The following is a 14,129-nucleotide window of genomic DNA, read 5'->3' as shown; positions in this document are numbered from 1 at the left end:
TTATAATTTCAATTAATTATAGTCGAATTTCGACTACAGGGGGACCACTAATTAAGTTATAAAAATGAACACTTTCTCACAGTGTATACAAGTGTTCTGCACCCGACAAGGTCGTCCAGCGTATGAGCATATGGTTTATTCCTACCTATTCTAGTGACCTTGAGGGGTCATACTAGATTGGCCGACCTAGTAGGTGAGCTCACGAGGCTCAAACCTAACGGCGTTGCTAATAGTAACCCTAGCAAGAGCCCTGCTTCGCAGAATCTACCACTGAGAAGATCCGGCGAGAAACTCAGTGGGCTGTGTCTATGGGTTAATTTACTGTGACCAGTGCTTGAGGTACCTAAAAGCACCGTTAGTGGATCGGGAGGATCCGTAATGACGTGATTAGGGCGACGACGACTGTTTACCATTCCGATCGGGAGTGTTGACCGCGAACATTTGTTCGCGTCGTTTTATACAGCCGGCAACGATCTTCCTTCTGCTTCCTTCTTTGTCATTCGCTCATTGTCATTGTCACCGAAGAGATCGGGTTCGGAGGCGAGCTTTGGGGAGGCCATGTCCAGCAGTGGACTGCCGCAGGCTGATGATGATTCGCTCATTACTGAAGATCGCGACCACACGTATGCAAGTACTTCCGTGAACATCGATCCGCTGCGAGGTGGAACCCTCTTGAATGCTGCCCCCAACTGCCCTCCTTACAGTGACTCTTATCCCTTCCACCCGACTATAACTTTTTTATAGTGATTTTATGACCTGGTAACTAAGACCTTTAAGTCATGTCTTATTTTAACTTATATTCTTATTTTTATGAAAGATGATAATATGGAGTGAAATAAAATGAAATGAAGATGCTTGATTTGAGACATTAATCAACTGGAATGAAATTGAATGAAATTAAATGAAATGAGATGAGATAATATGGGATGAATTATAATCTCAGTAAAATGGTGGTCATTTACTGAGATTTTTTTCAGTGGACTTTTTGGAGGATCTCGAGAAGTTACGTTCAGCGGCTTTTTTTCATTTTTCTACATTTATGCACTTTCACAGATATTAAACAGTTAAACCTGAAGAAACACTAAATTGATAAAATAAAACAAATCACACAACTTCACTCCTCGCGTTCCCGCCAAAAAGTCAACCTGACTATAAGAATGAATGGCAATCATCTACCCACATCTAAAATTTATAACGCACTTACCTCATTCAACGCCAGAAACGGCAGAACCTTGGTGGCCAATGTGGAGTTATCTCCTTGTGCGTCTATTCCGAGTGGCCTCTTGGTGTCTGTGTTGTATTCTGCGCTATGCACAGGCGGGTACCTTTGAAAAACAATTACAAGTGAGATCATGACGGTATATATGGACGTTCCTTTACCGCGTTGGCGATATTGCTGAACGTCGTTTGGTACTTACTGGTGGTAGGACCTGTTGTGAGTCCGCACGGGTAGGTACCACCACTCTGCCGTGAGTGAAGGAGTAATGCGTTTCGGTTTGAAGCGTGGGGAAGCCGTTGTAACTATACTGAGACCTTAGAACTTTTATCTCAAGGTGGGTGGCGGAGTTTGCGTTGTGTTTATTTATTTATTAAGTTGCACCCACAAAGTGATCATCAATACAAAACATTGACAAATTGACAAAAGTTCATGGCAGATGTCACCTCAATAATTATAGGTGCAATCGACAGTGCATTAAAAATATTAATAAAAAAAAAATAATAACTAAGATTTGATTACATTTGATTGATAGCTTAAGATTAATTTATTTTTAATTGGGAAATGATCCGCGACCGATTTTTCCTGTAAGCTGTGAGACAATTGTAGGTGTCTATAGACTCCAGCAACCACTTAGCATCAGGTGGGCCGTGAGCTCCTCCATCCAAAAAAATAATAATAATAATAATGACGAAATATATGGACATTCCTCAACCGCATCGGTGATATTGCTGAACGTCGTTTGGTACCTGCAGTAACCTAACTCACCTGCTGTAATGCAGCGTGTGTAAGTCGACTGGCGTGATGGTGTCCAGGTGTTTAGGTTCGCAGGTGACCGTCGTGCGTATCCTTGAACGACGCATCCAACGGAATCGACCCTGCGGCAACACTTCACGCTAAACTCATATGAATTACTACGCAGGGCGTAAAAATATAGTTTATGGACCCAACAATAAGCAAGAGAAGCTACGAAATTACTATTGCACTTAGCACGTAATGTAAAATGTAGTGCTGTCTTCGTTGTACATTGCGTTTTTATTATAAAAAAATTATTGCTTAGATGGGTGGACGAGCTCACAGCCCACCTGGTGTTAAATGGTTACTGGAGCCCATAGACATCCACAACGTAAATGCGCCACCCACCTTGAGATATAAGTTCTAAGGTCTCAAGTATAGTTGCAACGGCTACCCCACCCTTCAAACCGAAACGCACTACTGCTTCACGGCAGAAATAGGCAGGGTGCTGGTACCCATCCGCGCGGACTCACAAGAGGTCCTACCACCAGTAATTACGCAAATTATAATTTTGCGGGTTTGATTTTTATTACACGATGTTATTCCTTCACCGTGGAAGTCAATCGTGAACCTTTGTTGAGTACGTATTTCATTAGAAAAATTGGTACCCGCCTGCGGGATTCGAACACCGGTGCATCGCTCAACACGAACGCGCCAGACGTCTTATCTGTTAGGCCACGACGACTTCACAAACGACGTGTTCACAAATTATGATTTTTATTGACGGTTTGATGGGACACCCGATATTAATACTGGTGATAGGACCTATTGTGAGTCCGCCTGGGTAGGTACCACCACGCTGCCTATTTCTGCCGTGAAGCAGCTGTGGCGGGTAGTCATCATACAATGCAAGATATTTGACAGATGCCTGAATCTCGCTTACGACATTTTCAAGATAATCTTGCATATATACAAGTTCCGAACAACAACATTCGGACGGTCGGTCTACCGAGCAACATCACCAGCTCGGTGGAAGATCTTTCCTTTCGTCGTTTAAGCCTTCCACACAGTAATGCGTTTCGGTTTGAAGGGTGGTGGAAGAACTCGTATCTCAAGTTAGACGGCATTTACGCTTTAGATGTCTATGGTCTCCGGTAACTACTTAGCATTAGTTGGGCCGTGAGCTGGTCCACCCACCTAAGCAACAAAAACAAATGTACATTTAAGATTTCGACTTCACATCTCAAGGTGGGTGAGGCTGCATGTCCTTAACCATTGGCCTTAGTACGCTTTAAAAAAATATATTAAAAAGTCATCCTGGAGAAACTCATGGTAGTAGTGATAGCATACCTCCTTGAGGGCGTGGAGCGCGCCCTTCACATCGTTCGAGCACCACGTGGGCAGACAGAGACGTCCCACGGACTTGTGCGGGGCGCTGTTCAAACCTATCACGGGCTTACTGGGAACAAAAAATACATTGAGCGACAAACGTTAAAAAAAATTGTTTTCACCGGTCGAACGAAAATCGACCATAATCACTGATAAACACAAGATTCAAATTCATTTTATCACTACATAATATAAAACAGAGTCGCTTTCTCTGTCCCTATATCCCTATGTATGCTTAAATCTTTAAAACTATGCAACGGATTTTGATGCGGTTTTTTTTAATAGATAGAGTGATTAAAGAGGAAGGTTTATACTTATAATAACATTTGTATAAATAAAATACAGGCTTGTATATTAAATATTTTATTCTAAATTTATTAATTTAAATTATAACTTGCCATGCACGGGGCTAAAAGGCTGGAACGGGAGAGAGTGTTGCCAAGCGCAAAACTTAAAATTAGCAACTTAGAGCTTAGGTGTTACCATTACAATATTACAATATAATTCTTATGTTCATATTTTGATTGAACAACATCCATTAAATAGTGGAGGAATCAATAATAAGTTACAGTTTCCGAAGTGAAGCGAGGGCGGGTCGCTAGTATTTTATATATCTTTTTTAAATATTTGGCTTTGTTACTGAAACTTTAATGAAAACATATGGACGATGTCAATATTTATTGATAAAATTTTAAATCTATCGTAAAATTTTATTAAACGATAATACGTAATTTTCTAACAAAAAACATTAAAAAACAATTAGAATATCATCAACGCAGTCGAAACCAATTAAATATTGCATCATTAAGGATAATTAAAAAAAAAACTGTTGATCTCAGATCAGATCAGAGATCAGATCTTGACATTTTTTTTAAATGAGACCACACGAGGAACACCTTTCACGTCACCAAACAAAAATCAAAATCGGTTCACCTAAAAAAATATCGGAGATAACAACATACAATATATAAAAAAATACAGTCGAATTGAGAACATACTCATTATTTCTGAAGTCTGTTAAAAACGAAAATTATTTCACAAGCTGACGGAGACATTGGTCCTCAACTGCTTTTTTTATACTAAGGAGGAAAACCAATAGATACTTGGGTGTCCAACTTACTTGGGATCTCGGACTCTTGAGGCCGCCAATAAAAAAGTTCCGTCCCCACCACAGGGCACCACAACGTCGCACCACTTTATCAATTCATCATTGTACGTACGTCTGGAACGAATAGAACAATTTATCATCATCCGCTGTTTAATCTAGAGCACTACAGATACCAAACTCCTATATGTCTGCTCTTAAGGCAGAACAACCGATCGACACATCCCTAGGTGATTACTAATCGAGTAACAAGTAATAGACCTAATGAAATAGGATTTTTTTATTGCTAAGTAGGTGGACGAGCTCACAGCCCACCCGATGTTAAGTGGTCACCGGAGCCCATAGACATCTACAAAGTAAATGCCTTGAGACATGAGTTCTAAGGTCTAAGTTTTTACAGTGCAACAACTGCCCCACCCTTCAAACCGAAACGTATTACTGCTTCACGGCAGAAATGGGCAGGGTGGTGGTGCCTACCCGCACGGACTCACAATACGTCCTACCACCAGTAAAATTTAATTAAATACAATTTTGAAGTCATGTCAGAAGCGGTGCTATTTCAACAGGCTATGGATAAGAGTGCCTGCAATTTAAATCGAGGGATTGCTTTTGGAGTACGTGTGTGCGATCAAGTTCTTAGCTATGTATGTGCTATTCAGGGAGACCCACTGAGTTTCTCGCCGGATATTCTCAGTGGGTCGCGTTTCCGATCCGGTGGTAGATTCTGCGACGTACTGCTCTTGCCAGGGCCAGTGTTAGCAACACTCCGGTTTCAGAATAACCGCCCGAGCGCATTGAGGCCTAGCATTTCAAGAACAGATGCTTTGATAGATAGTTTTATTAAAAAGACCAGGGTAAAAACTCGTTAACTGACGCTGTGAGTCTTAAACGTCGCGTCGAACTTTCCAAAACAAATCGGATTCTAATTTAGTCGCCTCTAGTATCTATATATTAATACGTGAAGCAAAAACTTTGTATCACTTTTCACGAAAATTGCGCGGACGGAGGAGTATGAAATTTTCCACACTTATACAGAATATAGAGAAGAAGTGCACAATGCTAATGTTTTTTTTAAAATAACGCATAAAAGATACATTAAGTCAATAAAGAAAACATTACACACACTACATACCATGTATTTGACGCACACGCATGCATACTATTTATTGTCAAACTTTTGTTCTTGACGTCTGTTGTCAAATTGAGATTAAATATTGTGTGTCTTTGTTAATATTTTTTATAGTGTAGTCATGGCGAAATTTGTGATTAAAGAAGTATAAAATACAATCATAATAGTGTACAAACTTACAATTCCAATTAATTATAGTCGAATTTCCACTACTGCGGGACCCTAGTTCGAACGAATGGATCAGGTGGATCCATGATACCTAGCTCTATATCGACGCGCTAAATAAATACACTTTTCTAGAATATACGAATCTGTTTGTTTACAATTACGTACATTATACAACACCTTGATAATATGTTTGTTGGCAACAGAACATTATCATATGGAAAAATTCTCTTACGCAATCCATCAAAATATTTACTTTAAATATACAAGCGCTGTTCTTTATTGACTTGTAATTATAATAACTGTTTTATCGATACAGATAGGCATGCCCATGCCTAATTTGATATTGAGTGATGAAAGAGTGTAGTCGTTAGACGGTCAATGTCACCATCGATCTTGGAACGTGAGGTCTAAATCTCAAATGTATTGCATTGATATTATAGAGTATATTTTTATGACCATGCTATAAAGAAGAAAAATACATACTTTATTGCACACTAACACACAATTAACATTAAAAAACAGTCAACAACCAGATATGTACATTAACCAGATATGTACAAAAGGCGGTCTTATCGCTAAAAGCGAACTATTTCAGAAAACCATTTAATTAACAGAAATTCTGGAGAGGTTAATGATACAGCAGGTATGTTGCGGTGTACTAATTTTTTTTATCGCTTAGATGGGTAGACGAGCTCACAGCCCACCTGGTGTTAAGTGGTTACTAGAACCCATAGACATCTACAACGTAAATGCGCCACCCACCTTGAGATATAAGTTCCAAAGTCTCAAGTATAGTTACAACGGCTGCCCCACCTTTCAAACCGAAATGCATTACTGCTTCACGGCAGAAATAGGCAGGGTGGTGGTACCTACTCGCGCGGATACATTAATACAATAATACATTATTAAAGAAAATACATACATACAATAAATAGATATATACCGGTGGTACCGCTATGGAGATTGGTTTTGTCGCTATTGGACGTCAGCAAAGCCAGAGGTGCAGCCAAGTAGTTACCTACTGCTGAATGCTCTTCGCAAACCTTGTTTGAATAAGGCAATGTCATAGCTAGCCAAGAATTCTCAGACACGTCACCGCCCATTCTCTAGAGAATCCCTTCACCTCTTACCACCATCCACGGTACCATCGTTTTGGAGTTAGTATTTGGGCCAACCATTCGCATCATTGGCCCAGTATCCAAAGATTTTACAAATCGGGCCAATGATCTATTCCAACAATAATGTTGGCCCCAAAAGTATGCGGAATTCGCCAATATTCAAACCGTCCATCACAATTAATCGCCTCTGATGAAGACGACATGAGCAAATGGGACAAATAAAGCCAATTGTTTCCAAGGTGAACGCGTCAAATGTTCGCGCTCCGTCAATTGTTTTCAATGTAATTACGGAACATACTTGTGTATACATTATTACTTCTTATGAACTCATTTGTTTTTATTTTTAAAACCCCAACGCTTAAATCGAATTTTAATCTCTCCTCTTTTTAATGAAACCTGATTATCTATATATTATATAGTGTATTTTATATTAATGTCTCAATCATTTTTTATAAAAGCCATTTTTTTCTAACATTAGGTATTTACGTTGAAAGAGCCCTAGTTTTGTACCAGCCAGTATAATCAACAAACTCAAAGTTCGCGAATACATCCACAAAAAAACTGGAAGAATCATCTACAAACCAATTTATTTTATTTTTAGCCATTCTAGTAGTTCATAGTACTAAATTGTGTATTTTCATGTGTATGTATGTATTTTATTATTTTATACATAGGTATATTAAATTGTAGTATGTTTATTTATGCATACAAAATCATATGTAATCTATATAAGTACCTATATTTAAGATTATGTGTACTCTATAATACTGAGATGTTACTTTAATGAAGATTTTTGTTTTGATTTTGTTCTTTTTTTTTTGTTTTTTGTTGTTGTTTGTTATTCTTTTGTTAATGCACCTACCATGCATTATCTCCGCACCAATCTGTGGTCGACTGGAAGAGAATACCCATGGCATTAAGTCCGCCTGTGTACAACTTTTTTGTGTGCATAATAGACTCACCAGAAATACACTTCATGTACTTGAACGTATTCACTTAAGCGTACCGCGCTTGGGCAGCCGCTTATGTAATCGGAAAACTTTCCACCCACCAAAAATCAAAAGTTATCTTGGCCAGCACTCTCCTGTCTATCGTATGACTTCCCTGGCAAATAGTATACGTGATGAAATTGACATATTTATTTGCCATACTTCTCTAGCCTCACTTAAAATAAAGTTAAATTCCGTGATCCACACCGAGCTGTAGACCAACCACATTTATTTTGATTTCTACAGAACAATAATTTCCCTCTTTTAATTTTTTATTTTTATTGTTATTTTTTTTTGTAAGTATGTATATGCAGTTTTTTGTTTTCTTTGTCTTGATTTAATATTGGTTAACGATATTTTTATCTTAAGCACAAGCGATGTGTTCACACCCAAAAGGGTGAATTCTATAGTTTATTATTTTATGTAAATAAGTTCAATGTTTATGTGTGCAGATTTCATCCAGTTGTGTGAACCTAATAAAAAAAGTATAAATAAATATAATGATCAATTACTTTTGTATGCCTTGTCTATTCGCTACAAATCCTTGGACTTCTAGTTTTACACCAAGGTGATTACCAAGAGCACTCCTTAAAATAACAATTACATAGCACTAGAAAATAACCTTTAACCGATAAAGCCAAACGCGCCCCAAAAATTGCTTATCCGCATTCATCGTCAACTTCTCCAAACTTTTTTTTCCATCTAAGCTGATAGCCTTGAAAAGTTATATCAGCGTTATCCTAGCGTGTAGGTGAGCTTTCGGGGCTCAAGCCAGGAGATGTTGCTAACGCTGGCCCTAGCAAGAACAGTACTTCGCAGAATCTACCGCCGGATTGAAAACGCGACCTACTGAGAAGATCCGGCGAGAAACTCAGTGGGATGTGTCTATGGGTTAGTTTACTCACCTAATCCTTCGTCCTAAGCGACGGGTTTGGTGAGAACGATGACCGGTGCTTGAGGTACCCAAAAGTACTGTCAGTGGATAGGGAGGATGCGATATGACGTGTTTAGGGCTGTCAATAAAATACATAATTCTTCACCTGCTAGCCATTTCAACCTTGATGCCCATGTCCTTGAGATTTTTCGCGATGCCCTCCTCAAACGCCTTCTGTTCTCTGTGGTTCGCCATGATCATGTCGTAGTCTGAACCGCGCTGCCTCAATATCCTCTCCAACTCCACGTCCGATATATTATCGTGACTATGTCTGAGAACAAAGATCATACACAGCTCGGTCAGTTTACGGTGGTCCTACTGCCGTCCCGTTCTGATGAGTGCATAAGTGCAAGATATTACAAAACGCCACCAGACAGAGACATACAAGAGACCGATTTAATATAATGAAATAGTACCCAAAGGGGGTCCTAGTATCGTGAAGTCGTCGTGGCCTAAAGGATAAGACGTGCGGTGCATTCGTATCTAGCGATGCAACGGTGTTCGGATCCCGCAGGCGGGTACCAATTTTTCTAATGAAATACGTACTTAACAAATGTTCACGATTGACTTCCACGGTGAAGGAGTAACATCGTGGAATAAAAAACAAACCCGCAAAATTATAATTTACGTAATTACTCTCACCTCTTGTGAGTCCGCACGGGTAGGTACCACCGCCCCGCCTATTTCTGCCGTGAAGCAGTAATGCGTTTCGGTTTGTTGGGTGGGGCAGCCGTCGTAACTATACTGAGACCTTAGAACTTATATTTCAAGGTGTGTGGCGCATTTACGTTGTAGATGTATATGGGCTCCAGTAACTGCTTAACACCAGGCGGGCTGTAAGCTCGTCCACCCATCTGAGCAATAAAAAAAGAAGAAACATCATCAAACAGCGGAGCTCGCCCACCTGATAGTGAGTGGTTACCACCGCCCATGGCCCATGCTTTAGAGCAATGCCAGGGGTAAAGCCAAGCCGCAGCCTAACATACAATTTTCGGTAAAAACAAACAAGTTAAGTACAATTGACAATTGTCGTTGATGTACCTATTTATTATTAATCATGAAGCCTTGACTAACCAACGCTACATCAGTGAAAACCCAGTTTCGTCATAAACAAATCTATTTTTACACGCGCATATAACATCAATAACAAAACAATCTTAAAAATAAAATAATCTGTATCTCTACTAATATTATAAAGAGGAAAGATTTGTTTGTTTGTTTGTATTGAACAGGCTCCGAAACTATTGAAGCGATTTGAAAAATTCTTTCACTGTTTGGAAGCTACACTATTCCCGAGTGACATAAGCTATAAACTTAAAAAAAAAAAAAATAGGGATCTTTACTAAAACTCCAATAATGTAACCCGAGGTGTAAAGAAATTACCTAAAATAATCTTTACATCGCGCGCCCTGCGAAAACTATTGATGATCGAATAAAATAATGTACTACGACTTATCGTTGAAAATTTTGTTAAAGACCCGAAGCGTAGCCGGAGCGGGCCGCTAGTAAATAATAATAATAAAAAACAACGGCCAATCAATCGACTTTAATTGATTATACGCAGTACACGAGAAATACGCGCTATCTTTAAAGTTCACATCGAGAGGTCGATAAAACTGGTTTTAATTGGTGCAACTTAACTGTAAATGTAATTGTATATTACACGTCATCTCGGATCCTCCCGATCCACTAACGGTGCTTTTAGGTACCTCAAGCACCGGTCACCGTTCTCGTCGAACCCGTCGCTTGCGACGAAGGGCTCGACGAGTAAATTAACTCTCAGACACAGCCCACTGAGTTTCTCGCCGGATCTTCTCAGTGGGTCTCGTTTCCGATCCGGTGGTAGATTCTGCGAAGCACGGCTCTTGCTAGGGTTCGTGTTAGCATCGTCGTCAGGTTTGAGCCCCGTGAGCTCACCTACTAGCCACGGATACGCTGAAATAGCCTCTCAAGGTTATCAGCTTAGGTAGGACAAAAAAAAAAAAAGTAATTGTACGCTTAGTGCGAGTTTTTTAACGTTCTCGTTAGCGTAAAAGTTACTTCATGTTTGTATGCACTTGGAACAGAGAGACTATTCGTGACAGGGAAGATTGAGGGAAAGAGACAGCGTGGGCGCAGTCCGACAAGGTGGTTCGACCAAATCCGCACCACACTAGAGATCCCATTCCACGACGCCCCTCATGCGGCCAATGATCGGAGGCGCTGGCGGGACATTACAAGGAGCAAAATCCTGTCGACATATAATGGTCACGACCCTCAGCAGTGAGGAAACGATGCGAGGAGGAGGAGGAACAGCGCCCCTAGCGGCAAACGTACGCAAACGTTCCAACTCCACTCAAATTTGAGTTAACTTTTACGCTATCGAGAACGTTAAAAAACTCGCACTATTTGGGAGATTTCGACATCATCATGTCACGTCTCAAACTGAGCGGCAGCTTTGAGGTTGTAATGTCTATGAACTCAGTTGAGCACTTAATATATTTTCAGTATATTATTTTCAACACAAACAATCCTTTTTGAAAATTCCTTTAATATAACAACGTTTTTTTTCCGCATTTTTTTTTATTGCTTACATTGGTGACAGAGCTCACAGCCTACCTGGTGTTGAGTGCTTACTGGAGCCCATAGACATTTACAACGTAAATGCGCCAATCACCTTGAGATATAAGTTTAAAGATCTCAGTATAGTTACAACGGCTGCCCCACCCTTCAAACCGAAACGCATTACCGCTTCACGGCAGAAACATGCAGGGCGGTGGTACCCACCCGCGTGGACTCACAGAGGTCCTACCACCAGTAAATGATGCATGCATGCATGATACTCACTTTTCGTAGTCGTATCTTGTGGCCTTTGAAACAATCAGACATTTGTCCATTTTCATTTTCGGGTCTAGTTCTTTTGAGGCCGAACTCCCACGACGCTTCGGAGACCGCGTCGGTAAATCATTCGTCAGGTCTTTATTACGAAGACCTGTAAAAGGAGACGATTTTATTATTTTTATTGCTTAGATTGCGTCCACCCGGACGAGCCCACGGCCCACCTGGTATTATTTGGTTACCAGAGCCCATAGACATCTACAACGTAAATGTCGCCATCCACCTTGAGATATTCGTTCTAAGGCTTCAACATAGTCACGTAGGCAACATTTAGTTCGCATTTTTTATGTATCTCGTAACTTTCTGACGTTTAAGATTATATAGACCACATACATCGAAACTATACTTATCAGATGGCCGAGAAAGCTTAACGGATCTCTCGTTCAATTCCAATGCTCATATTACGAACAGAGAAACATACTTAGAATGCGTCCGAGAAAGCAACTCTCCATCCGCCATCGATCTCCTACTTTAGTGATACGTTTTTTTTCCTTACCTATTCGCTGGTAAGCTTTTTCCCTACCTTTTTTTCCTACCTATTCGCTGGTAAGCTTTTTCCCTACCTTTTTCCCCCACCTATTCGCTGGTAAGCTTTTTCCCTACCTTTTTTCCCCACCCATTCGCTAGTAAGCTTTTTCCCTACTTTTTTTTCCCTACCTATTCGCTGGTAATTCCCTAATAGGTTATTCCAGCTACGCCCGGACGGGTGGGTGAGCTCGCAGGCTCGACCTGAGAGAATTTGCTAACACTAGCCCTAACAAGAGCAGTGCTTCGCAGAATCTACCACTGGATCGGAATAGCAAACCACTGAGAAGATCCGACGAGAAACTTAAGGGGCATACACAAAGTTTCGCGACAAAATAAAGATTATGCAATAGAGATTAAATATTTTTTTGTTACAATTTGACACATAAAAACAAATTATTGACCTTCACATGTAGCCTACATGTTTAGTTCTAGATAAAAACAAAACATAAAATAAAATACGCGAAATTGTAATTGTGTTATCATGAAGCGCATCACTAATCGCTCAAGGACACAAAATTATTGTTGGACAATAATTTTAATCCTGTTTGTCGTTTTATCTTTCGATATTTTTTCTTGTACCTCTTTCGCATAAAACTATTAAATTTTAGCGGGAAATTCGAGAATTGTTTTTCGGTCACTGTCCTGTAAAATATATTGTTTCAATTTTTAAATTTTTTTTTTTTTTTTTCATTTTTTTTTTTTTTTTTATTGCTTTGATGTGTGGACGAGCTCACAGCCCACCCGGTGTTAAGTGGTTACTGGAGCCCATAGACATCTACAACGTAAATGCGCCACACACCTTGAGATATAGTTCTAAGGTCTCAGTATAGTCACAACGGCTGCTGCCCCACCCTTCAAACCGAAACGCATTACTGCTTCACGGCACGGCAGAAATAGTAGAAATAGTTTTAAGTATGTCATCGGGTTTTGAGTACAGGACTGTTTTTATTTATTTGTTAGACAATCTTAAATTCTTATTCACTAATCAAATAATACGGAAATCTATTTATAATATTGATAGTCAAAGAAAAAACATTTAGGTACCTATTAATCTCTTTCTGGTTGTCAATTGTCTTTTTTTTTTGTTTGGGAACTATTGACGAAAGTTTTAGTGTCAGCATTCCTCAGTCAGTTATTTTTTAAATATCGTTTTCAAGAAACTACCACCAAAAAAGAGGAAAGTTATATGTTTAGTCAATTCGAATCTATAGGTATTGGGTGTTTGCGCTTGCGACGAAGGGCTCGACGAGCAAATTAACCCACAGACACAGCCCACTGAGTTTCTCGCCGGATCTCCTCGGTGGGTCGCGTTTCCGATCCGGTGGTAGATTCCGCGATGGACTGCTCTCGCTAGGGTTAGTGTTAGCAACGTCGTCAGATTTGAGTCCCCGTGAGCTCACCTACTCGTTCTACGGATCCAGTATAATCCCACGATGTTAATAGAACTAGAGGTCCCGCAGTAGTCAAAATTCGACTATAATTGGAATTGTATGTTTGTACACTATTATGATTGTATTTTATACTTCTATAATCACAAATTTCGCCAAGACTATACTATAAAAAATATTAATAAAGACAAACAATATTTAATCTATTCTCAATTTGACCACAGACGTCAAGAACAAAAGTTTAACAATAAATAGTATGCATGCGTGTGTGCGTCAAATACATGGTATGTGGTGTGTGTAGTGTTTTCTTTATTGATTTAATGTATCTTTTATGCATTATTTAAAAAAAATATTAGCATTGTGCACTTCTTCTCTATATTCTCTATAAGTGTGGAAAATTTCATACTCCTCCGTCCGCGCAATTTTCGTAAAAAGGGATACAAAGTTTTTGCTTTACGTATTAATATATAGATAGGCAGGAAAAAAAATTTAATTGGGATCAAGCTTTTAATATAATTTCAAAAACAAATATGACAATTAAAAACGTTCACAC

General features: G+C 39.5%; 1 protein-coding gene across 2 annotated transcripts in view; it reads right to left on the bottom strand.

The window, feature by feature from the left end:
* LOC101746269 (NAD kinase 2, mitochondrial) overlaps window positions 1–14,129 on the bottom strand; it is a 35,285-nt gene that overhangs the window by 7,492 nt on the left and 13,664 nt on the right. For both annotated transcript variants that reach the window (XM_038016794.2, XM_062673029.1), the window contains exons 2-7: window positions 11,610–11,754; window positions 8,890–9,054; window positions 4,461–4,562; window positions 3,302–3,410; window positions 1,985–2,094; window positions 1,205–1,325 (exon numbers count right to left, since the gene is read on the bottom strand). In XM_038016794.2, the coding sequence (XP_037872722.1) occupies window positions 1,205–1,325; window positions 1,985–2,094; window positions 3,302–3,410; window positions 4,461–4,562; window positions 8,890–9,054; window positions 11,610–11,754 (752 nt within the window). The remainder of the gene's footprint in view (window positions 1–1,204; window positions 1,326–1,984; window positions 2,095–3,301; window positions 3,411–4,460; window positions 4,563–8,889; window positions 9,055–11,609; window positions 11,755–14,129) is intronic.

Source organism: Bombyx mori, chromosome 2, assembly GCF_030269925.1.
Source record: "Bombyx mori chromosome 2, ASM3026992v2".
NCBI lineage: Eukaryota > Metazoa > Arthropoda > Insecta > Lepidoptera > Bombycidae > Bombyx > Bombyx mori.
This window is presented reverse-complemented; position numbering and strand designations above follow the sequence as displayed.